Source organism: Podarcis cretensis (assembly GCF_951804945.1).
Source record: "Podarcis cretensis genome assembly, chromosome: 13".
In the NCBI taxonomy this organism is placed as follows: Eukaryota; Metazoa; Chordata; class Lepidosauria; order Squamata; family Lacertidae; genus Podarcis; species Podarcis cretensis.
The window spans coordinates 23069927-23093653 of NC_137182.1; the positions used below are offsets into that span (position 1 = coordinate 23069927).

The 23727-nt window shown below is 43.8% G+C and overlaps 1 protein-coding gene and 1 long non-coding RNA gene across 4 annotated transcripts in view; one reads left to right on the forward strand and one right to left on the reverse strand.

Annotated features, from left to right (window-relative positions):
- The first annotated feature begins 239 nt into the window (after window positions 1-239).
- HOXB9 (homeobox B9) overlaps window positions 240-23727 on the forward strand; it is a 45459-nt gene continuing 21971 nt past the window's right edge. Inside the window, exon 1 of one of the 3 annotated variants that reach the window (XR_013832475.1) lies at window positions 240-648. Coding sequence is in view for 2 of the 3 variants with exons in the window: in XM_079949982.1 (XP_079806108.1) it covers window positions 5608-6175 (568 nt within the window). In the remaining variant the exon portion in view is untranslated. Of the gene's footprint in view, window positions 649-4497; window positions 6176-23727 lie in introns of those variants that run through there. The other 2 variants (XM_079949982.1, XM_079949980.1) reach the window with 2 other exon arrangements.
- LOC307201163 lies at window positions 5895-8736 on the reverse strand. The gene is made up of 3 exons (XR_013832602.1): window positions 8396-8736; window positions 7270-7502; window positions 5895-6017 (listed from the first exon to the last, which is right to left on the reverse strand). It is a non-coding gene; the product is annotated as an uncharacterized lncRNA (long non-coding RNA).

The window sequence follows — 23727 nt, forward strand, 5'->3', positions numbered from 1 at the left end:
ACGGAGTATCCCAGAACCCTCCTTTCGCTCTCTGTGGTTTTCAAAAAATAAAAATAAATAAATATGCTTTGCAGACTTGTACGCATCTGATTATGTCAGTTGATTCTTACAGATCTTAAATATAAAACAACTCGACCTCGCTTCAGTTTAAGAGCCTCCACAGGTGGGGGACCAGAGAGAGATTGGGAACAAATCCTGCGGCCACATTTGCTATGGACTCACAGGACAATAAGGTTGCGCTGCGATCCTACATCCAGCTCAGAGCAGAATCACAGGATTGTAGAGTTGGAAGGGAGGGACCCTGAGGACCCATAAAAACTCACACGGGGCTTTCTTTTGACTAAACATTTACAGGATTGCGCTGCGTGTTTACGACCTTCAAACACATGACCTCAAGGGAAATGGGTCGCGGCGTCTCCTCACCCATTCCCTTATTCCCCTGAAGGTCGCGTTGGTGGCCTTCAAGATGCTTCCTCGTCCCTTTCTCTCGTTCCCGACCCCTAGGTAGCCGCCTTTTCCATGTTTTGAACCCTTCCCGGGCAGAAAACAGGCCCAAGTTGAAGTTGCCGCGACACAGGTTTGCCACAAGTGGGGAAAGGCCTCGAATGGAAAGTCTGTAGTTGTTGGCGCCCCCACACAAATACTGTGGTAAGTTTATTATATCCTCTTGAAACTGCACGGCGTTATTATGCTTAGCCGCCCTATACCGTTACGACTTGCTGCTGGGAAAAGGGGATGAGAACATCAACATGCGTTTGCTTTTTAATCTGTTGCGCGCATTGCCTGCGTTTTGCGGGCAGAGAAAATTGGCCACATCCAGATCCCTTTGCGTATTTACGCGGATTTCAATCTCAATGAGGTCCGTGGGCAGCTGTATGCAAGAAGGGCAGCCTGACACGTCTACTCAGAAGTCAGCCCAACTGAGTTCAGTGGGACTTACTCGCAGGTAAGTGTGTGCAGTGTAGGGTAGCATCCATAAGGTACCAAGAGAGAAAGAATAGTCGGCTCCAGAATATCTTCAAAGGACGCATGCATTGAGGGTTGTGAAGGGAGCAAGATAAGCCTTCATCCGGTGTGGATCGGGGCTTAATGTAAACAGATCAGTGCTCAATCCGGTACTTTTTCATCCCCAAGGTCTTAGTTTGAGAAGTGATTGTAAGAAGGGCCATGCGAAGTAAATAATGCCCAAGTGAGCGTGGGGGAAGTAGACAAAGGCACAAACTGATGGGATGAAGAATAAGGAAAAAGAAAGAGATTTAAACTTATATGTGGAGGGTGTATTTTTGAGCTCAAAGTATACAGGCAGCAAAATCCTGCGCATGTTGACTCCGAAGCAGGCCCCGCTGCGTTCGGTAGGTCTCTCCCTTGTAATTGTGTTTAGGATTGCAGACTGCATCTCAGTCGGAAACCTGTTTGTTTGGAGAAAAGCTTGCCACGAAATCCATGGGATAGTCTTCCAATTTAGGGCCGCAGTCTTCGGGAACCGGTAACCCCTTCCTCACTATGTTTACTAGGAGTTAAGTCCTCCTGATTAACTCGGTGTGCGTATTTCCGAGGCTTCTTAGCAAGGGCTGGACCGAAAGGCTTCACCCCCTCTTAGCACCTAGGGTAAGCTAACATGGTTAGGATCGCGGTGTAACTATGCTTGTTCCGTTGGGCTGCCGTAGAATCTAGGGGTGCTGCGGAGATTGGCTGGGTCACACTTCTGTAATTTCGCCCTTTGGACACCATCCGCAGAGAAGATCCCCTCCGCAAATCCTTTCGAGCAAAACGAGCGCGGCAGAGCTCTTGCGCAGCACCCCTTTCATTTCAGCAAGGGTTGCGCAGGAGAACTGCCAGTGGGTTGTGTGTAGTTAGTTGCCCTTTCTCTGCTCCAGCTTCTGCGGAAGAGTGCTCTTCGAGTGCATTCGCTTTAGTCCGCGGCTGGAAGGAACTAAAGGGTCTTTGTCTGAGACGTTTACCGCACAAACCTGTCTACTCAGAGGCAAGCCCCATTGAGTTGTGGTAGCTGTGTAGAGAAAGGATCGCAGCCCAGGGTCCCCCCCCCCAAGGTCATCAAGCTTAATTTATATTTGAAAGTAAAGATTATATCCCAAGTCCATGTGCCTTGGCAGTATAATAGACCCCATTGTAAACTAGGATTGAGATAGACTGTTGCAAACCCATTTTCCATTCAGATCGATGGGAATTTGGCTGCTAAATTCGCGGAGAAATGAGTTACACACACCGCATCCATATGATAAAATTTATGTGGGAAGGTAGAATTTATAAAGTTAATTTCCCTCCAGGAGAAGTGAAACTTAAAAGGCTCTTTGTTCCTAAAAATTGTGTAGGGGTTAAAAAAGTAGGTGAGATCATAAAGCCTATTCTGAATTAGTATTCGAAGTTTCCATTGTGTTGGTAGTAGCTATGACTGTGACCTCTAGCAGGATACTTTTCTCGCCATTCGTAAGATCTCTTGTGATTTCAACATAACCACTCTCAAATATGTGCCACGATCACCTTTTAATGGGTTGTGCAGTGGAATGATACGCTGAGAATCTATCTGAGCTCTGTGGAACTTTTTTCCTTGTCAAGTTGCAATCATCTCTACAGACTTTTCTGAGAATGTCCCATTGAACTCAATGAGACTTATTTCTGAGTTGGTGTGTATAGGATTGCAGTGTTGGTGAATTTAGCACTTTGGCCTTCAAAAGCGATGGCCAGAAACACTCAGCGGCCATTCTCAATCCAGGTCAAGTCAATGAGCACAATCCGAAGAGAAGGTCTCCTGCGCAAAAGTACAGTCCGCTCATTATTTTCCATTGCAGTTTCGCAGGAGAATTTCCCACAGGCCTGTGCACAGACAGCGGCAAGTTTTGCCCACGGTTTCCTATGCAACTTCAGCCTTGAGTCGAGGTCAAATCAACAACAAACCTCAAGAGATAATGTCAAAAATGTCGAGAAGAACGTACTGTATTCAGAATTATAGGGCTGGCCCGTAGTATTTTGGTGCCTGAAAATTCAAACGCTACCGCTGCAGAAAAGAACTGTTACAATAAGTTAAATCTCACTCTTATCTAATGGTAGGGCCGGGCACTAGAAATCAATGCGTGTCTCCCTCACTCCCACCCACTTCTTTGGGGTTCTTTTTGGGGGGACTTGTTGCTGTGGAAGTCCATCCTTTTTAGTCTTAGTCCGCTGGGATAATATTGACAGCTTCTAAGCATTTCAAGCGCAATTCCATTCATTTCAGTGGTCCTCGGACCTAATAATACCCTTTGGCCATAATCTACCCGTTTTGGTAAATATAAGTCTCTCTGACCTCCGTGGAACTTGCTTCAGCAGAAAGTTTACTTAGGATTCAGTTGTTATTGTTCCGGATGCAGACGATAGAAAGTTCTGGAGGGAAGTTCGGGCCCTCTTCCAACAGTAACATCCACAAGATGGAACAGTAGTTTTCTCAAGCCGCAGACAATAAGAAGGGGAAACCAGACAGAGCTCCTTAATTGCTGCTGCCCGACTTTGGCCAAAACTTTCCAAAGGCTTTCTTATTCCTGGCGTTCCTAATTGCGTTGTGCATATTTGGGGCATATTTTGTAATAAAGGCTTTATAAAGGTCTCAAATCTCCTGCCGAGCTGTATAGGATACCACTCCAAATCATGCTGAAACATGCGATTAAAAAGAGTGTAGCTCTCTCCCGAACCCATCAGGAGGGTCTCCTCTCAACCCCATTAAACATGAACGAGACCCTTGCGCGCATCTATTATATATATATAGCAATCACCCACATATGTACAAATCCGCCTATGTCTGTGTTTAAAACCTTGTTTGGATGTTTTACCATGGCTGGTGCGTGGGAGAGACTACAAAACTTTCCTGCTGCACAGAACTCTTCTGTTAGGTCCTAAAATGGAATAAAAGGGTAGTGGTGGGGGAGATAGGGTGATGTCGCTGAGACTTTTGCTCAGGAGAGACGGGAGGCTGGAGCAGGCACCGCCTTAATTAAACGGTACATAGCTAAGCCGTGCTGGGAGGATAATTATAAAAGCCCTCTAGAGACAAAACAGTGAGATATAAATATATATATCCACAAATACACGCACACATATCTATTTCACGGCTTTGTCTCTGGAGGGCAACTTGAATCCTCCCCGATACACCCATTAGGAGTAAGAGGCGGGCTAATTTAAATAGAGCATTAACCAGAAATCAGCTGAAGTCAACTGTGGTGTGATGGTTAGAGTGTTGGACTATGACCTGGGAGTCCAGAGTTCGACTCCCCCACGCAGCCGTGAAGTTCACTGGGTGACCTTCCTCCAGTCACCATCTCTCAGCCTAACCTACCTCACAGCGTTGTTGTGAGGATGAAAGGGGGGGGGGGAACCATGTACATACACCACCTTAGGACAAGGTGTAACGTCATCATTGAAAGTATCAAGTCCTGGTCCAAGGATGTGGGTCTCCTCTTCTCTGAAAGAACAGCTCTGCTTCTCAAGATTGTGGGAGATTTGAGTGATAGAACTGGGAGACTGCCTTTATTTAAAAAAGCACAAAACCATACAACAATATGTAGTCTTTACAATATGCATGGGAGGAATTTAGATCTAACTGGCTGCAAACATGCACACTCACATCCATAGTGTTTCACGCCTGATGACCTACTGCGTTCGTATATATTCTCTTGTTTATATATGAATATATAGCCATTTGAAGGCGTAGTGGCTCATCTGCCTTCTTCAATTTCCAGGGAACACAGTTTATTGGAAGCCAGTATTTTAGCCGGGGTGCCGGTTTATCGTTAGTTAAAAGCAGAAATTTGGTGTATTTGTGCACGAGCTTGACGTGCCCTAAGTTTTTCAAGTATGCAGGCAGAGCGGGCCCAGCGATTCCAGCTAGGCTCTCCTCCCAAATATTGTAAAAAAATAAAAATAAATCCGGCCTTTTCTCAGTAGCGAGGCGCAGCAGCGAGTAAGACACTGCAAAGAAGCACAAGCAAGAAGACTGTAAATCTTCAGATGCGCACAAATCATTAGCATTATTATTATCGTTTGCTTTTTCAGGGTTCAAAGGGCTTTCCAATTCTCATCTCCCCTTTGTCGGAGACGGATTTTATTTCGGAGGAGTGGGTGGGGGGAGGAGGGAGTGGCGTGAAGTGAATGGATTTGTAGCTACAGATGTCTGCGCCGAAGATTTTCTTTCGTTCCTTTAAAAAAAAAAGATGAGTCCCTCCGCAAACCAGTAAAGTTTGCCATTAAAATTGACACCAGGGGATGTCCGTAGAAGCCATGTCCATCTGGGATTGGCTAGCCCGCCGGAAGTAGCTCGGCGGACGCATTTTCTAACAGATAAGTCCATTGCTCGAGACCTTTTCCCTTAAACATTCTCTCTCTCTCTCGCACACGCACACACAGTGGCTCGGTATATTCCATCATTTTTTTTCGCCAAGCTCCTGCCTGGAGGGTGTTATCTTCGCAACTTTCCTGTAAACCCGCACACCCTATAGGATAATAGGTGGGTTTCCGAACCCTATATATACACTCTCCTTGCCAAAGCCTCACACTGCAATTTGGGTTGGCTTGAGGCGAGGAGGGGGCAGTGGACAGTGGTTCTATGGGGGAAGAGGCATGAACAGCCACCAGTCCGGACTGCGGTTCCTTCCACCTCCTTCCCACCATCCAGGTTGGAGAGGTCACCATCCCCACCATGAGTTCCTCCCTCCGAAGATCAGCTCGTCTTGCTTGTACGCTTCGAGGAGAAAAGACCAGGAATCCTCTTGCTTGGAATTTGAGGCCGAGAAATTTCCTCCGACCCCTCTGCAGCCAGAAGTTCCTCCTCTCCCCGGGCTGGGGATGAAAGAACCAGCTTTCTCCGTCCGCCAAGGCGGTCCTCCGCAGCCAGCCTTCGCGGCCAATTCCCTTCCACAGCCGTCTTTGGGCATCTTTCCTGCGCCGTCACCTTGCGAAGAATTAACTTCCGCCGCCGCCGCCGCCAACGGGACTCTACACCGCGGGAGTCCTTCACCTTCTCCTCCTGCCTTCGTGGACAAAAGAGAGTACGAGGTGTCTATCCTATTGAAACCTAACTATGGACCAGGGGAGAGCAAAGGAGAAGCAGGGGAGGAAGCGGAGGAGAAAATTTTATTGCAGAAAGCTTCGTCTTTAGATCTATCTAAAAGAGACAAAACTTCACCAGGTGGGTCAACTGCGCTGAGGTTGGTGGGGAAGAAAAAGCAGAGGGCTATTATTTGGGAGAGGGAAACATGACAAAATCTTGGAAAGTGTTGTCCTAAGCAAATAATAATAATAATAATAATAATAATAATAATAAATGCAGTACTTAAAAATATTCCATGCCTCGATCCTATTAGAATCAGAACCATTAAATTTAAAAGAAAGAGAAGGATGTATGGGGCGGGAGGGAAAATGAAAGGAAACGAATGCGCTGGGGAAAATGTTTTCCAGGTTCGAGTTAAATCCCATCGGATTGTAACAAGTGGTTGGAGGGGGAAGGTGGCGTTGTGCACCTGGACCTCAACGTTAGGGAGTTAAAAATTCACACATAGGTCAACTGAATCCCAAAAAGTTGGGGCGTGATTACGCTGATGATAGGAGTGAGATGAGATTAAGAATTAATTGCGGGAACTTTAAAGAACTGGGGAGGGGGTGGAGAGAAGGGTCACCACAGTCAGCTGCGACAGAAAAGAGCAGCAACCGAATTCATGGTGGCATCCCAAGTTTGATTTAAAAACCCAGCGCCGGGTAGCAGGATATGCTTTTAAAAACGACAACAACATATCTGTATTGCTAATGAGCGAATCACAAAGGCCCTAGCGCGGAAGGCGGGGTGGGGTGGGGAGTTCTCCTGCGCAAGCTCAGCCCTAATGCCTTGGAGCAATCCGGTTAGGAGCATGGTAGTTTTGCACTTGTTGGGGGGTACGGAGCACCTGTGCGTCTTTACGCGTTTGTGCCTCCCCAAACAGTCCCTTTCCGCTCAAGTTGTTCTTTTTAAATCCCCACATTGCTCCTAACTTTAAAGGAAAATTGTGGCGCTGATATTTCTTTCTCTCCCCTCGCTATAAGGGAACAGTCTCTCAGGGAGAAGAAAGGCATGAGCAGACACTAAAATACGTTTCGAAATTAATAAAGGAAAGGTACGGCACGTCAACCCAGCACACCTCATATTCTTAAAGTAGCAGAACTATTATAATGACAAAAACCGGAATGATTCTGAAATATTAAAGAAGGGGGGGGGCGAATAAGCTGTCACTTAATAAGTTGCTTTCCTACCCGTGGCTGAGGTCAAATGGAAAACCAAGCGACCAAGGGAAAGGCATTGATCCTACCCAAGCTCAAGTGAAGGGCGACCTTCCCGTGGAGGGGCGCAGCGATCGCCCAAGGCCCAAGTGTACGCCGACGTCGGAACGGAGCCGTTCAACATCAAAGAGAATTCCTAATTGGTGCACGCGCGATTGAGAGGGAGACATTTCTCCCGCTCCTGGGCGCCATTAAATGGAATTTTCCTGCACAAGTAGAGCCAATAAGAAAGCGTTAACTTGGAATTGCATTTGGGACGTACTATCTCTTTCCTTGCAAGGGGTGTGCGTGTTTATATATAGAGAGGGGCTGTTTTGAAGTAGTGGGAATGCAAAGCATTTCCTCTTTTAAAAAAACATATTTCCTTCCTTTTATCTATATAAACCTTACAGACCCAGTTTACTAAGGGCTTTCCATATAAAGAATTGGTTGCTAAAGATTTACGTGCCTAATTTCTTCCTATTATCTCCTGCCCTATCCGTTGACATGCAAATGCGTCTCTTAGCCTTAAATCCACAGGGATATTGCAACGGAACAGGCCAGTCCATTGCTTATTTTTGCCTGGGAACCCCGACACCCCGATTCTTAGTGTATTGGACAGGATCTATTTTTTTACTTTTTTACAGCAAGGCCCTATGCCCATGATCTCTAAAATAAGTCTCACTGAGTTCAATGGCAGTAACTCCCAGGTAAGCGTGTATAGGATTGCAGTCTAATTTAGGTCCAGTTTGCTTCTCCAGTCGGAAGTTCCACAGGCAGAAGAAATAGGGGATTGAGAAGGGAGAAATGGTGAATAAGATCCCTTTAGCTTCGGAGAAAAAGAGGCGAGGCACACGCTCTCTAGGAAAGAGTTGAGCTGCAATCCTATTCACACTCAACTTGGAAATACGTAAGCATCATTGGATTTAGGGGGCGATTTGTCTGTTTGTTTTTAACCAGAATAAACATGACTTGAATCGGTCTGCACGAAACCTTACTCTTCTTGGCTCCAAAAAGCCAGAGACTGCAGGCAAAGAGAAAGAACGTGAGATAGGAGCAGGCAGGATAGAAGACGGAGGGTTATTCTAGGGCGAGGGGGAGAAACAAAATTGCATCATACCTACGGTCCGTTTGCTTTGGTTTAGATTTCTCTTTCCGCTCCTTCGCTTAGGCCCTTTCTTCCAGCGGGGTCTGCTTTCCCCACGCTCTCTTTCTCCCGTAAACATGACCAAAGAAATAAAGAGAAGTGATGAGGAAAGAGCAAGATAGGTTGTGAGCGATTGAAAAGCAACAGCTACCACATCTGAGAATATAAAGGGGCATTTCAGAAGCTGAAAACCTAGAGGACTCGCCTGCCGAAGTTAGACACCTGTGAGTTCAGGGAATTACCTCGAGGGCGATTTAAGCTCCAGGCTTAATTCTCCTCTGGAAATCTCAATCTCTCTCTCTCTCTCTCTCTCTCTCTCTCTCTTTTTTTTTTTTTTTAATGCTTAACTTTTTGGCCGGATCGTGCTCTTGCATTGTTTAAAAGGAAAGCTTCAAATGAAAAGCCTTTCAAGTGACTGAAATGACCGAAATGACCCGCGTTTTACAAAACCTCCTGCGCCAAAGGCTGTCGTTAATGACGCCAACAACCTTTGATCTTGACTGTATCCAAGAATATCCCCCCCTCAACTTACTCCCCATGAGGAGAAGCGTGTAAGTTTGCTGTTCATTACTAATGTACATCACTAATGTATATCTGAAGAAGTGTGCATGCACACGAAAGCTCATACCAAGAACTAACTTAGTTGGTCTTTAAGGTGCTACTGGAAGGAATTTTTTTTGTTTTGACTATGGCAGACCAACACGGCTACCTATCTGTAACTGGTACATCACCCAGGTTTGTGTGTCAGCTAAGAGGAATCGTAATGTGTTCCCCGACCTCGAATCTGCAGGAATTAAACTTGTTCGTTTCTTATAATCTGTCTTCCCTTGTGGGCATTAGGCTCTCCAAACGAAGATCTTTACTCACCGGTATTATTGCGAACATTAACAAACCTGAAATAACCTTAGAATGCGCTGCAGTTCTGCTCCGTTGGCGAAAAACAAAACAAAAAAACCCTCGGAAAATAAGTTCTCTTGAGACCTAAACAGACTGGAAATAAGTTCTTCCTTTAAGGCTCCTCTAAGCTATTTGTGACTCAGCCATCCTTTCTTTTCCTTAAAAAAAAAATCCAATTTAGAAAAGTTTAAAATGCGCCCGTACATATGGAGAGCTCATTGGCTTCGCCCAACGAGTCTCTAGAAAACGTTTTGCCAATTTATGGCAAATGGAGGGGGGTGGGACATTCAAAGAAGCGATCTTGCTTATTCTCTACCTGCTGTTAAATGACGTTTCTTTTTTAAAGATAAGGTTTTGCCCTTAACCATTTTGCTCAAGAAAAAATCCAAACAGCCCCACTCGTGCTAATTAAAGAAAGGCTTAATTGCTCGAATCACTAACTCCGAAGCATATGCGGAAACCAATTTAAGAGGGTAGTTTTAAAAAACAAAACAAAACCCCAAGAGACGCAGCACCGCCGTGAACTTTGGTTGAAGTATAATTTCCTCTGCTTTAAAGGGCTGGTCTTTGCAAAACCTTGACACGTGTTGAATGAAATGTTTTCGTGGATCGATCGGCTAAAAGTTCTGTTTTGAGCATTTATAGCAGCTGACGGGAAAGCATTATTCCCGTTCGAAGAGGAGTATAGTTTATGATCTAGTGTCTAATGACTCCTATACGCAGGAGTAATAACAGGCTTCAACGTTTGCATAGTTGTAATCTAATTCAATCATGCTCTTTAAAATAAATAAATAAATAACTGCATGTTTAAAATACCTTAACTTTAAATGACCTTTGGATTAGAGTTCTTAATCTTTTCAGAACTGATATCCACATTTGGCCCAAGCAGGTATTTGGAGGCCGCCTTCTTTCTTTATTTTTAATTATGTTAACCGCGTATTTCTTTTGTGGTAATGGTGTTGTTCAAACCCAGTTTAGTAGGTCGAGCTGGGACGCAGCAGTCGCGACCCGCCAACTGAAGACCGGTTGTACTATGAAAATCTAATCCTATGAATATTTTCCCAATAGTAAGAGCTCAGTTGGATTTACCTGAACAAACATATTATGGGACTGCAACTTTCAGACGTGATCCAGGCAAAACGAAGCACTTCTGACATCCTTGGTCCTCAGTGGAAGAGTTCAGTTTCTTTATTTGAGATCAGAATGGTTTTTCAAAGAGCTTGGATGCTCATGATGCTCACATGGGCATCCGTGTGGCGGGCTGAGTTTCCTAGCAATGCACAACCACAGCTTCCTGCCCTTGCAGTCTTCTCTAAAATGCTACATTCGTCAGACTTTTCGGGAGGTAAAACTTAGCGTTGCCCTTAGTGAAGTACAACTCCAGGAACAACCGTGGCGCATTATCAATCATCGGTAAAACATTATGATAACTCCCTTGTCTCCATCACGTCTTCCTAAGCAATGCTATCTATTTTCACAGTGCAATCCTATGCACGTGCACTCACCTGGGAGCCAGCCTCACTGAACTCAACAGGGCTTACTTGTAAATCGGGTTCAGATTACCGATTTAGCCAAAATCCTAATCCTGCTTTATTTCTATTTGGGCACCCTGACCCCAAACTAAAAAAAATACATTTACTACTTTAAAATGGATGTCAGCTGAAATACTTCGTTCCAAGTGAGGTGTGTGTTCAGGGGGGCTTACATAGAATTGCAGCCTCACAGACCTGCGCATTTTTACTCCCTTGGAATGGGTCCATGTAATCGGGCATAGAATTTGAGCCTGCCAGTGCATTCCTATGCGCAGAAGTCAACTCGGTTTCGGCGGTGGAGCGGGGATGGCGGCTCTGGAGTAACAATGGGGCGAAGGAAGAAAATACATTCCCGTTAATAAATGGAACCGAACTACAAACTTGCTTAGTTTAAATTAAATGTCTGCGTTGCCATATCTTGTGGCTGGTCGCTGCTGGCGACAGTGTGCCAAATTAGGTCTGAACCAGAAAAACAGTTATTGTACTTGGAATACGCAGACTTCTCAGAGGCTGCTTTTGAAAAGAGCAATTCAGTATTTTTCCTCTTCGTTTTTTATTAGGGAGCTGATTTAGCCTTGCAATTGATTCTGATGAACAATTTTGAAAGAGATTTCTATTGTCCCAGGTCACGCTCCCAAGATATGTTCCTCTTCCCCGCCTCTTTCTCACTCGGGTTTAATTTTGAATCGCGTTTTGTTCTCCTGCACGATCTAGAGGGGGTTAACAGTAATTTTGTAAGTGAAAACAACAGACCCTCTCCCAATTCAGCTCGAAAGAAGCACAAGAAAAAGCTCTAAGTATAAAAACAGGGAGCTTAGATAAAAATGACTAGGTTGCAATCTCATACATACTTAATACTGTATTATTATTTTTTACCTCCGTGAGTCTTATTTCTGAGTCGACAGGTATAAGATTGCGCTTTCACACCCCGATCCTAGGCACGTGAAATAAAACCCAGCATCCACACACATCCCCACACACGTCAGTGGTTTGATCCATCCACTCACCCTCCTCTGGTTTTTAAAACAATCTTCGTATCACCGTTTCAAATACCTTATACAGTAATAAAAAGATGGGGCAATCCCTGTTTTACTACCAGTACAGTACAGTACTACTTTTTCATGCGTAAAGAACATTCCCTTTCCTTTTCCTCCCCCTTAAAACAGTTCAAATTCTTATATCCAGTTCATGCGACTGACGGGGATGAAATGATAGAGCAACGTATAACTGAACCACGTCTCTGTTAAAAAAATATATATATTCTTTTTAATTCCTAAAAAACCCAGATATGTATTTGACAAAACAGCTCCGCCTAGAGGCCACCTGAAGGGTTAATCAGGACTCTGGCTTTACAGACAATCGGAAGAAACAACTGGTCGAAGGCTAGAGGTCAGCCTCCTGAATTAACATCTCAGTTATCATTAGGACACGTATGTCAGTATGACATCAAATGATAAGTGGGCAGCGATTATAAACTCGTTGGCTTCCCGGAGACTTACTCGTTTGTTAAATGGCTTCAGTTTGCAAGCCTCGAATATAGCCAGAGAAAAAGGAAATTGAGCTGGAGGTGGCGATAATACTAAGGAAACACTCATTCATTTTTATGCATCTCGTTGCTATGGGTGTTACAATTGTACTCTCCACCTCCTCCTCCAAAATTATGCTTTATTTCCTTGTTAAGCAATACGCCCACCTAATATTTTTTTTAATGTTCTACAGTGGGGTGTATTTTTAAAAAACAAAATATAGTGCATTAACTCTGCTATAATTACCCGCTGAAATCTTCTCTGAAATGGAAGTCGTACAGTAATTTTATTTAACTTTAAAACCTATAAATACCACCTATTTGCAGCATATCCCACCCTTCCAGCTAAGGAGCAGAGGCAATCTTAAAGGACCCACATCACATACACAAAACCAGCATCTTTTTTCTTGCTGTATAGTGCCGCCTAAACACACTGCTTTATCGGTGCAAGCCTAAAGTCCTGTTCAGTTCAACAGAGCTTACACACAGGTTAACAAATACAGGATCACAGCCTTCATAATATGGTCAGGAAGCAAGCAACTGCTTATAAAAGTATTACCTTTCAACAAAAGGTCAGGTGTAATCAATTAATCAATATTTTTTAAAGCACACAGGGGGGAAATCCTCCCAAGTACATATGTAAATATTCATTTTCAGCTTGTAATATGTAGTTCTGTAGATTTCCATAGGTTATACCTGAGAAGTTATGCTTTAAGTAAGTTCATTTTCTCATGAGTAGATGTCACTGAATGAGCTGGGGCTTGTGGAAACCTTGACATCTTGGGGCTTAGCTATAGTATGAGATCATTCCTGTGTGTCAAAGTGGCACTCATCCCCATCTATTCAAAAGCTGTGGTTACATTTTAGGAAGAATAGTGCTAGATTTGATGGCCTGCAGATCATGCTCCTTGACCCTGAAACCCTTCTACTTAATTACAGATATGTAGGTCATTGTTATAAGATGGCAAGGTGTGATCCCTTTCTCTCTTAATACTTCTTGAAAAATCGCAGAATAACCCATGTCTATAACTTAGCTCTGGCTCCCTCCAAGACTGCCTAAAGTATGTGGCAGTCCTGTTTAGGGAAGTTTCTAAAGATGGATGTTTTTATTATGTTTTTAGATATATTGTAAGCCAGCCAAAGTGTCTGGGGAAACCCAGCCAGATGGGTGGGGTATTATTATTATTATTATTATTATTAATAATAATAATAATAATAGGATACCTCTGAAGTCACTCGTATTAGACTTAAGAAAGCTCTCCAGCCCAAACCCTCTTAGAGTATCAAAGTTCTTTAGAGTTTAGACAAGGAAGTAAAAATGGTTCTATTTAATGTGTGAAATCAAAGTTCCATATTATGTTGTTATCCTGCTATAGTGCCAGCTTTGTTTCTAATGTCATTTTATGGACTGGTTTCATTGCTCCCTTTTTAGTAAGTTGATATGCAGTCCACTCTTCGTACAAACAATAGCTGTCAAATGCTAAACACCATTGCATGGAAACTATTCAAATAATTATATCAATGTTTAACTGTATTTTAAAGATTGAGTCTCGTCAGGGGGAAAGGTGAGGTATAAATAAATAAAATAATAGTAACAGGAATCGTAATAAACACAGTCCCATACTGTGAAGTATGAATTAATGAAATCAAAGTATGATATATTGTTGGATGTCAAATGCTGACATTGCATATTAAATATTCAGTGACTAACACCAAATCAGAATTCTCACAAAATAATTTCTAGGTGGAATTAAGAGGGAGGTCAAGTTCAGCTGTTGTGGCTCTAGGGGTCAAATCCTCACGCACGGGATAATTTTTTTCAACAAAACTTAGAATGCTGGCAGTGTTGCACTAGTGTTGCTGAGTTGGGCTTCCTTGCATGCAAACAACAACAGTTATTAGCAATAGCTTTAACAACTCTGGTTCATGGGAGGCTTGTACCTCCAGTAGTGGGAGGGTATAATAGGAATTTCAACACAAACATTCTGCACTTGTCATAGTGTTGACTCCCAGAAGTGGGTAGGATTGAGAGCCTGCCAGGGGCATAATTACTGATTATTGCAGTAGCAGTTTCCTATTCTGAAAACCAGTGTGAGGCAGTGGTAAGAGAGCCGGACTAAGACTTAGGCCAGACAGCACCTGCAGCATTTGAACCAGGGTGATGATAGAGAGAAACGATTACTGCAGTTTGGTGGCGAAACTGCCGGCTAAGCCAGCTTCAGGAACCCAGCTTCAGATCCCTAGTAGACGGCTTGGACCAGTCACTATGTCTCAAACTAATCTACCTCACAGGGTTGCTATGAGGATAAAATGGGAGGCAGGAAAGGTTTGTAGGCAGCACTGAACTCTTCAGAGGAAAGGCACCATGTAAAAGAAATAAATAGTAATCACCTTATTTTTATCCATTAAGTGGTGGTGCTGACCTTTATATACGGCCTTGGTCCAGTATATCTGAAGGAGCGTCTCCACCCCCATCGTTCTACCCAGACACTGAGGTCCAGCACCGAGGGCCTTCTGGCGGTTCCTTCACTGAGAGAAGCCAAGTTTTCTGGGAACCAGGCAGAGGGCCTTCTCAGTAGCGGCCCCCGCGCTGTGGAACGCCCTCCCACCAGATGTCAAAGAGAACAACAACTACCAGACTTTTAGACGACATCTGAAGGCAGCCCTGTTTAGAGAAGCTTTTAATGTTAGATGTACTACAGTATTTTAATATTTTTTTGGAAGCCGCCCAGAGTGGCTGGGGAAGCCCAGCCAGATGGGCAGGGTATAAATAAATTACTACGACTACTACTACTACTATAGCATTTCTAAAACATTCCTCTGAAACAGTGTACAAAAACACTAACAACAACAAAAAAGGCACCTGTGTTCATGCTGCCAATACCATTTGCTCAGTTTGCCACTATAATAGGAAGCACTGTTTCCTTACATGAATTCACAAGTAAGATCTGCAACAAAAGGTTGTTGTCTGCTCCTGTTCACTTTTCCAGCCAGCCATACCTTTTTCCATGATACTTCATTGCACCTCTCCGGTTTTCTGTTTTGTTCTGCCCAATGGTTGGTCACCATTCTGGGGCTACTGAGCATGCCCAGTCTTCATTGGTCTGATTTGACCATTCCCTTTTAGGTTTCTTTCCCCCTAGCAATTATTTTCTGCATCTGCAAAACCCCAAGCCTCCTGACACTCATGTCTGAACATCAGAAATAGAGGGGAATTATATAAGAGGTGGTATAAAACTCACTAGCAGCAAAATGCATGCTGATACCATTTCCCTGTAGGATATAGGCAGATGTCCCCATACCTCAAAAAAATGCTCTTGACTTTGTCTACATTTCCAGGTGTAACAAGAGTACTGTAAATGAGTTAATGTATGTGTTCGGCTGCACCTGATACTTTATAGCACTAATCCTTGATTGCTCCTACATACACAGCCGGATATCTCAATTGTAATTGGGCATCATTGTCTTTTGATTCTGTGATCGCCCCGGGTTGCTGCAGGTGCAAAACTAGACCGCCTCTCCTTTCTGGAGTTCTGGAGTTCAGAGGCTGTTTATGTGACACTCTTTTCTATAGGGAATGAGTGAGATCATGGATGGGAAATGTCCTGGCTTCAGTTGTGTTTTTGAGAAACCATGCTTTCTACATATTATATATATATATATATATATATATATATATATATATATATCATATTACCCTCCCTTTCTGTGACAAGTAGCAGCCAAGCTAGCTAACAAGTTCAAATGAAAACAATATAAAACAACAACGAGCATATGAAAAGGAATTGGAATATGAGCAGCTAGCTTGAAAAACAAAGCAACGAAAAGCATCAGCAGAATGCCATCTGCTACAATGCTACATGGTACTCACTTGCCCTGTCTTCCTAAAGACAACTGAAATAGTGAAATTTGCTGGAATCAATGGAGCCAGGTGCGTCTTAAAAACCTACATTAGAGGCTCCACTGCACACTTACTTATTTCAGAATAACAAAACTAGAATCTGATGGTTCAAATTAAATTTGTGACCAAAGATGAGTGTGTTTTTGACAGGCACAGATATATCCCTGACTACTGCTTTTATAGTAGTACAGTGGTACCTCAGGTTAAGTACTTAATTCGTTCCGGAGGTCCGTACTTAACCTGAAACTGTTCTTAACCTGAAGACCACTTTAGCTAATGGGGCCTCCTGCTGCTGCCGCACCGCCGGAGCCCGATTTCTGTTCTCATCCTGAAGCAAAGTTCTTAACCTGAAGCACTATTTCTGGGTTAGCGGAGTCTGTAACCTGAAGCGTATGTAACCTGAAGCATATGTAACCTGAGGTACCACTGTATGGTGTTCTTGAAAGAGTAGGACATGAAGAAGGGCCTCTAAAAATTACGTGAGCCTTCAGGTAAGGTACTTGAGGCAATTCTTGGGGGGGGGGTTCCTTCCATCTACTCAGGGAAATATCAAAAAGATTAAGATACGCACAGAACAAACAGAAAAATGAAGTTTGGCATTCTCAAAGCACAGCATATCATGATTACTTGCTTACCGTAACAATGGGAATGTTTATAGCTCCTTTAAAAAAACTCAGGTCACGGAGCCTAGTTCTTAACATAAGCAAGCACTCAAGGAAATAGCATACAAAGGTGCAGGTGCTGGAAGTTCTCCATTCCCATAATAGGACAATCCATAAAGAATGTCAAGATTCAAAGAGAGCAAGAGTTGTCACATGTGATGAGTTAGAATATGAGCTGTAACTGGGCAAATTATGGTGGCAGGTAGTGACATTCATTAAAGCATGGGTGGAGGACTTTTTCAGCCTGAGGGCTGCATTTGCTCCTAAGGAGCCTTCCAGAGGCCACATACCAGTGGTGAGTAGGGCCAGATCCAAAGTGGGTTGGAGCAATGGGAATCTTTGTACATTAGGCTTCATTGCAACCATGTAAAAGTCAGAGGTTTACGCTTCTCTCCACCCAAGCAAGCAAAGAAACATTATTTCAGTTCAAGGACACATTCCAGCCTGACAAAAGCACTCAAGAAGGATGCAGAGCAGGGTCACAGGGGAGTGTGACCTGGAGAGGTGGTGTGGCCTAGGAAGAGTCCAGGGGACCCAATGGAAGGTTACATTTGTCCACTGGTTTGCATAATGTGACATGCGTTCTCATATGGAGGTAGTTGAGTGTACTGTATATAGCCATGCTTGGTATTGTTTGATAGATTGACTCAAATTTTAGGCAATTTCTAGTAGTTGTAATAGCCATCATGTATTTACATAGGAGGGATTCGGGCAGTGCTGTGGGTTAAACCACAGAGCCTAGGACTTGCCGATCAGAAGGTGGGCGGTTCGAATCCCCGCAACGAGGTGAGCTCCCGTTGCTCAGCCCCTGCTCCTGCCAACCTAGCAGTTCAAAAGCACATCAAGAGCAAGTAGATAAATAGGTACCGCTCCGGCATGAAGGTAAACAGCATTTCCATGCGCTGCTGTGGTTCGCCAGAACGGCTTAGTCATGCTGGCCACATGACCCAGAAGCTGTACACCGGCTCCCTCGGCCAATAAAGCGATGAGCGCCGCAACCCCAAAGTTGGCCACAACTGGACCTAATGGTCAGGGGTCCCTTTACCTTTTTATTTACATAGGAACACAGGAAGCTGCCTTATTCAGAGTCAGACCCTTGGTTCATCTACTGTCTACAATGGCTGGCAGCAGCTCTTCAGGATTTCAGACAAGGGATCTTTTTCAGCCCTAGCTGCATGCAAAGCAGATGCTCTACCACTGAGCTACAGTCCTTTCTCAAATACACTTAATGAGTGCATACAGCAAACATTTTGGCACCTGTGGCTGACCACAAAATGCTGTCCCCCTCCGTCAGGGAAGAAGGGATGGGTGAAGATCTACAACAGGAATCCGGGGGGGGGGGAGGATAAAGACCTACCACCCCGTGGATCCTGCCACCTCGGGTGGTCACCTTAGCTTGCCTCATGGGTGCACCAGTCCTGTTGGTGGGCAACCTTATTTCTTATGTGGGCTGCATGGCAATGCGGGGGGGGGGGGGGTCAGAGCCAAGAGTGGACAAGGTCATCCCTTTATCCATTCCACTTGCTACTACCCCTTGTCTCTTCCACCCTGCTGTGGGCTGTGGAGTGGGAGGACGTACCCTTCTTCCCAGAAGTAATAATAATAATAATAATAATAATAATAATAATAATAATAATTTATTTATACCCCGCCCATCTGGCTGGGCTTCCCCAGCCACTCTGGGTGGCTTCCAAAAAAAATTAAAATACTGTAATACATCGAACATTAAAAGCTTCCCTAAACAGGGCTGCCTTCAGATGTCTTCTAAAACCTGGTAGTTATTTTTCTCTTTGACATCTGGTGGGAGGGTGTTCCACAGGGCGGGTGCCACTACCGAGAAGGCCCTCTGCCTGGTTCCCTGTAACTTGACTTCTCACAGTGAGGGAACCACCAGAAGGCCTTCGGTGCTGGACCTTAGTGTCCGGGTAGAACAATGGGGGTGGAGATGCTCCTTCAGGTATACTGGGCTGAGGCCGTTTAGGGCTTTAAAGGTCAGCACCAACACTTTGAATTGTGCTTGGAAACGTCCTGGGAGCCAATGTAGGTCTTTCAAGACCGGTGTTATATGGTCTCGGTGGCCGCTCCCAGTCTGAAATGATAGCTTATAAAGAGCTTCTGAAATCAGGCAAGGTTTCTCAGCTCTGGTATACCCACACAGCCATGTGTATTTCAGAATTATATGATCATGATAAGCACAGATTTTTATTTTTATTTTTATTTTTGGATTCAGAATCCACCACTCTGCAATCTTTGCTACCCAAAATTGCATTCAGAATTCACTGTCTCTAGTCCATGATCAGACTGGCCTTGCTCCACTGACTCCCCCCCCCCCCAATTTACTATACTGTTGCTTTTTATTCCTTCACCAATCAGTCCTACAGGGAGATATATAGTAAGGTCAATGGGCCTATGGGCATTTCCAGATTACCTGTTTATTGAGCCTGATTTGTTTGCAGAGATATTCAATGACACTGGCTATTTAATGAGCGTTCATTTTTATTTGCTCACAGAGAGATGAGATGATGTTGCAAAAACCAAACATTTATCCCACACATTTCAGTGTGTTCACTTTCCTTATAGGAAAAATTCTGATTTTTTTGTGAAGTGGGTTTGTTGTGCAAGCCCTCCCAGTCAACTGTAACTGTACAACCTGAATTTGCTGGGATGTAATTGAATCCCATAGGACGCAAGTGGCGCTGTGGGTTAAAGCCTCAGCGCCTAGGGCTTGCCGATCGAAAGGTCGGCGGTTCGAATCCCTGCGGCGGGGTGCGCTCCCGCTGCTCGGTCCCAGCGCCTGCCAACCTAGCAGTTCGAAAGCACCTCCGGGTGCAAGTAGATAAATAGGGACCGCTTACCAGCGGGAAGGTAAACGGCGTTTCCGTGTGCGGCTCTGGCTCTGGCTCTGGCCAGAGCAGCGATGTCACGCTGGCCACGTGACCCGGAAGTGTCTCCGGACAGCGCTGGCCCCTGGCCTCTTAAGTGAGATGGGCGCACAACCCCAGAGTCTGTCAAGACTGGCCCGTACAGGCAGGGGTACCTTTACCTTTACCTTTACCTTTAATTGAATCCCACCTGAAAGTAGTGACAGTCTTGCTGCAAAAAAATTAAGGTTGGCCAGCTAGCACTTGTGCAGACAACAAAAGCCCATTACTTAAAAGTGTTATATTTGCCTAGGCCTTATATCTCTTCTGTTTTCTATACCCTAGCCCCCTCCCCATAATTGTGATGTTTATCTTGACATTTCAACATGGACATTCAGTGGAGAACTGACTTATTCTTCAAAGGGGGAACTGCATCATTTCCTTTGTTTACTATTTTGGCTCCAGGGATCTGTTATGCAATGGAATAATGTTTAAAAGAGAGCACCATGATACAGGGTTGAAAGCTTCTCCACAGAAGACTCACAAGGACTGAGATGCAATAAATTACAACAATAAATATATAGTCTGTATCAGCATAGACATCTTTAACACAAGCCTCTAGTTAGCTTGTAATGAAAATGCTAATATTTTGAATAACTGACTGGTTGTGATCAATTAACCAGCTTGGGTCTTTGACAGAGCTCTCTTTTAGGTGAAAAGGTTTCTTTAATCTCTCACTAGAATTTGAATTAATGAAATATATTTTTTAAATCTTCTCTCTGTGAACACAGAGGCATCTATTGGACTGTTACTAGTAGTTGTTCAGAGGCCTACAGGACACTCCCAAACCCATCTACTCAGATGTAAGTTCTACTTAGTTCAATGGAACTTGCTTTCTGCTAAGTGTATTTAGAACAGCCAATTTTTAAAAATAGTGCAGGCTTGTTATAGACATTGCTTTATGCCAGGTGTGGACCTCCAGGTGTTACTGGACTACAAATTCCATCATCCCTAGCTATTAGCCGTGCTGACTGGGGCTGATGGGAGCTACAGTCCAGCAACATCTGGCGGGCCACAGGTTAACTAACCCTATGCTTTATTTAAAAGCATTATTTTGCCTTGGGGGCAAAAATCAAATGTTGTGAGGAGAAATTATTAATTTAAATTATTAATTTAATGACTATGCAGTTATGCATCAAAAAAATTCAGCCAGTATTTCCTCCGCAGTATTTGGAAGCCAGTCTTAATGTGGCTCCTCTATCCTAAGCATTCAATGGGGCTGCAATTCCAATTAATTTTAAAGGAACTCACTCCCAGTAAGTATACTGAGTTATTTCCCTATCTTCCTGTTAAATGTGTCATTTAAAACAAATGTGAGGGGGAGGGGGGAGTTCACACATGCATGTAGATGTGTGGATATCTCAACCCTTGATGAGAACTATTGAATGTAAGAACTGATTCCACTGAGAAGCTTTGTGTAGATGATAACCTGAGGTGACAGGAAATCTGTAATGCTTCTGATAAGCATGAATGTGAATTAGCTTTCTGTACCAAGTAATATCCCAGTCTAAAACCCCAGGGAAGCCAGTCCGACTCAGCATTCATGCCTTCCAAAATAACAGGGCTATAATCATGCTGCTGAACTTGATCCTGTAGCAAAATTGTATGTTTGATGTATTCTACAGGTATAAATATGTCTCTGGCTGCCACTCTTAGAATAGTGTTATTGAATTTGTCAACATAACTCAAAAGGTTCGATGCAGAAAGAATTACATCTATCATTTTACGTTAATATAGACTTATGCAAGCTTTTCAGTTTCACAGGACTCTTCCTCAGGCTGAAATGAAAGGTATCATAGGAGCACACACATGCACACCCACATTCCATGAGATATTTTTTTAGCCTGAGGCAGTAAAAAGGCACACAGTCCAGTTGGCATCATAAATAACCCAGATGATATTCAATGAGAAGTTCTTATGTGTAAAGGTGAGACCATCAAGAAGAATGGGAGTTGTAAATGCTTTTGAAGGAACTTCCATGGGAATTTGAGCAAGAAAAAATTCTGACCCAATGGGGTAATTTACTGTGGCTTGGGTTTTCATACTCAGTAACCTACTGCATTATTTAATAATACAAAACACTTCTTTTACCCCGGACCTAAGTGCTGGAGCTAAAAAGATCTGGGTCTAGACAGGACTTGGATAGCTAGTGTTCTACTTTCCTGTTTTGGGTTCCATAATGGCAGAAAGGGGAGATTTAATGTTCTAAATAGATTAGGAGTAAATGGGAGAGAGTATGATATCCTCAGACAACAGAAATTCATATAATAGGTGGCAACGGCAGGGATTTAATGCATAATCACAATATAATTTGCCTTTGTTGGGACACCTAAGCATGAATCCTCATCCCTCTGATAGGGTATGTATGAGAGAGACTCTGATAGGGTATGTATGAGATAGGGTATGTATGAGAGAATCCTTATTTAACCAAGAGGTAGTCAGGGCTCAGCCCTGATGATTGCTTTCATTTCAAACGGGGGGGGGAGGGAGTATGAATTAACAATAAAAGGAAAATGCCTCTGAGCAGGTGCAGAGTGCTTTCTCCCCCAGCAAGTGACCACCACCTCCCCTCCCAACCTCATTATTAAAAAGCAGGGCCTCCTATATCACAGTAGAACAACATTCAGATAGGGCAAGTTTAAATGCCAGCAACTGCCTGCCTCTCTCCTTCCGTGCTTTCCCTCCCAAAGAAATTCAAAGGGTGAGCATTTTGTGAGTTCAGTGGGCTTTTTCCTGAGCAAGTCCCTTTAAGGAAAGAGGGCAGGATGGAGTTGTTTTTTAGTCGGTATTTCAAATGCAATCAACATTTTAACACTGCTAACCTTTTAAAAATACTTGTCAAGGAATTGTTCCTAGGAAGAAAAGGCTACAGATGAGTACAGTGTTTTAAGTTTTCAGAGACTTAAGCCCTATTGAATTAAATGGGGTTTACTCCCAGGTAAGTGAGGTTAGGATAGCAGCCTAAAAAAATAGAGCAAAGGCAGAATCCAAGATGTTCTTGCCATGGGCACAGCCAGAATTTTTGTTAAGGGGGGCATGACTTTTGTTGGGGTGGGAAGAACCTCGGTTAGCTATGTATTTTTATTGATTTTTTTAATGATGGGGGGAGCTGCCCCTCCCCTTTGCTACGCCCACGGTTCTTACTCGGATCCCCTTCGTTTCATTGGGGCTTGTGCAGGTGAACTTTCCTCTGAGTTGTGTTCCGATTGTGTAGTTCGTTGTGGTTCCAACTGTATTACATGCGCGCTCTAGAAAGGAACCCTATTCCCTCTCCACGCTCGTTTCTTAAACTGCCAAATCCACACTCTGCCTGAACTCTATATAAAAACACTTTTCCCTCTCCCTCCCCTTTTAACTTTAGGGTCCGAAAATAGCGTGCTGTTTTTCAAAGTCAACGGCATTTTTAGTGTCTCCCCCTGGTGCGTTTGCCCTCCGCTTTGTAAAGTCCTGCAGGACAGATCCGTTTTAACACACCACGCACAGGAAAGAATTTGAATAGTAGTTTTCGGGAAATGGTGGGGTGTTGTGTTTTGTGTTTTTTTTTTTTTTAATTTGGCTTTTGAATAGAGTCCTTTTGTGGCGTTTGTTACCTAGCAACGCTTTCCTATTAAGGCGGGAGAGAGCGAGTAAGTCAGCGCCCGCGCCTATGTGAGGCCCAACAAAATGGCCGCTCTGAGGGCTTTTCCTGGAAGCCTCGTTAGCCTTTGACACACACACAGGAATGAACTAGAACTGCTTGGTGAATTAGGTAGTTTCACGTTGTTGGGAATTCGTTTTTAACACACAAGAACATAAAACTACCTGATTTACTCCAGTTTATTCGCCTCGACTTATTTTTTTTATTATTATTTCGTTTGCTTGCTGTGT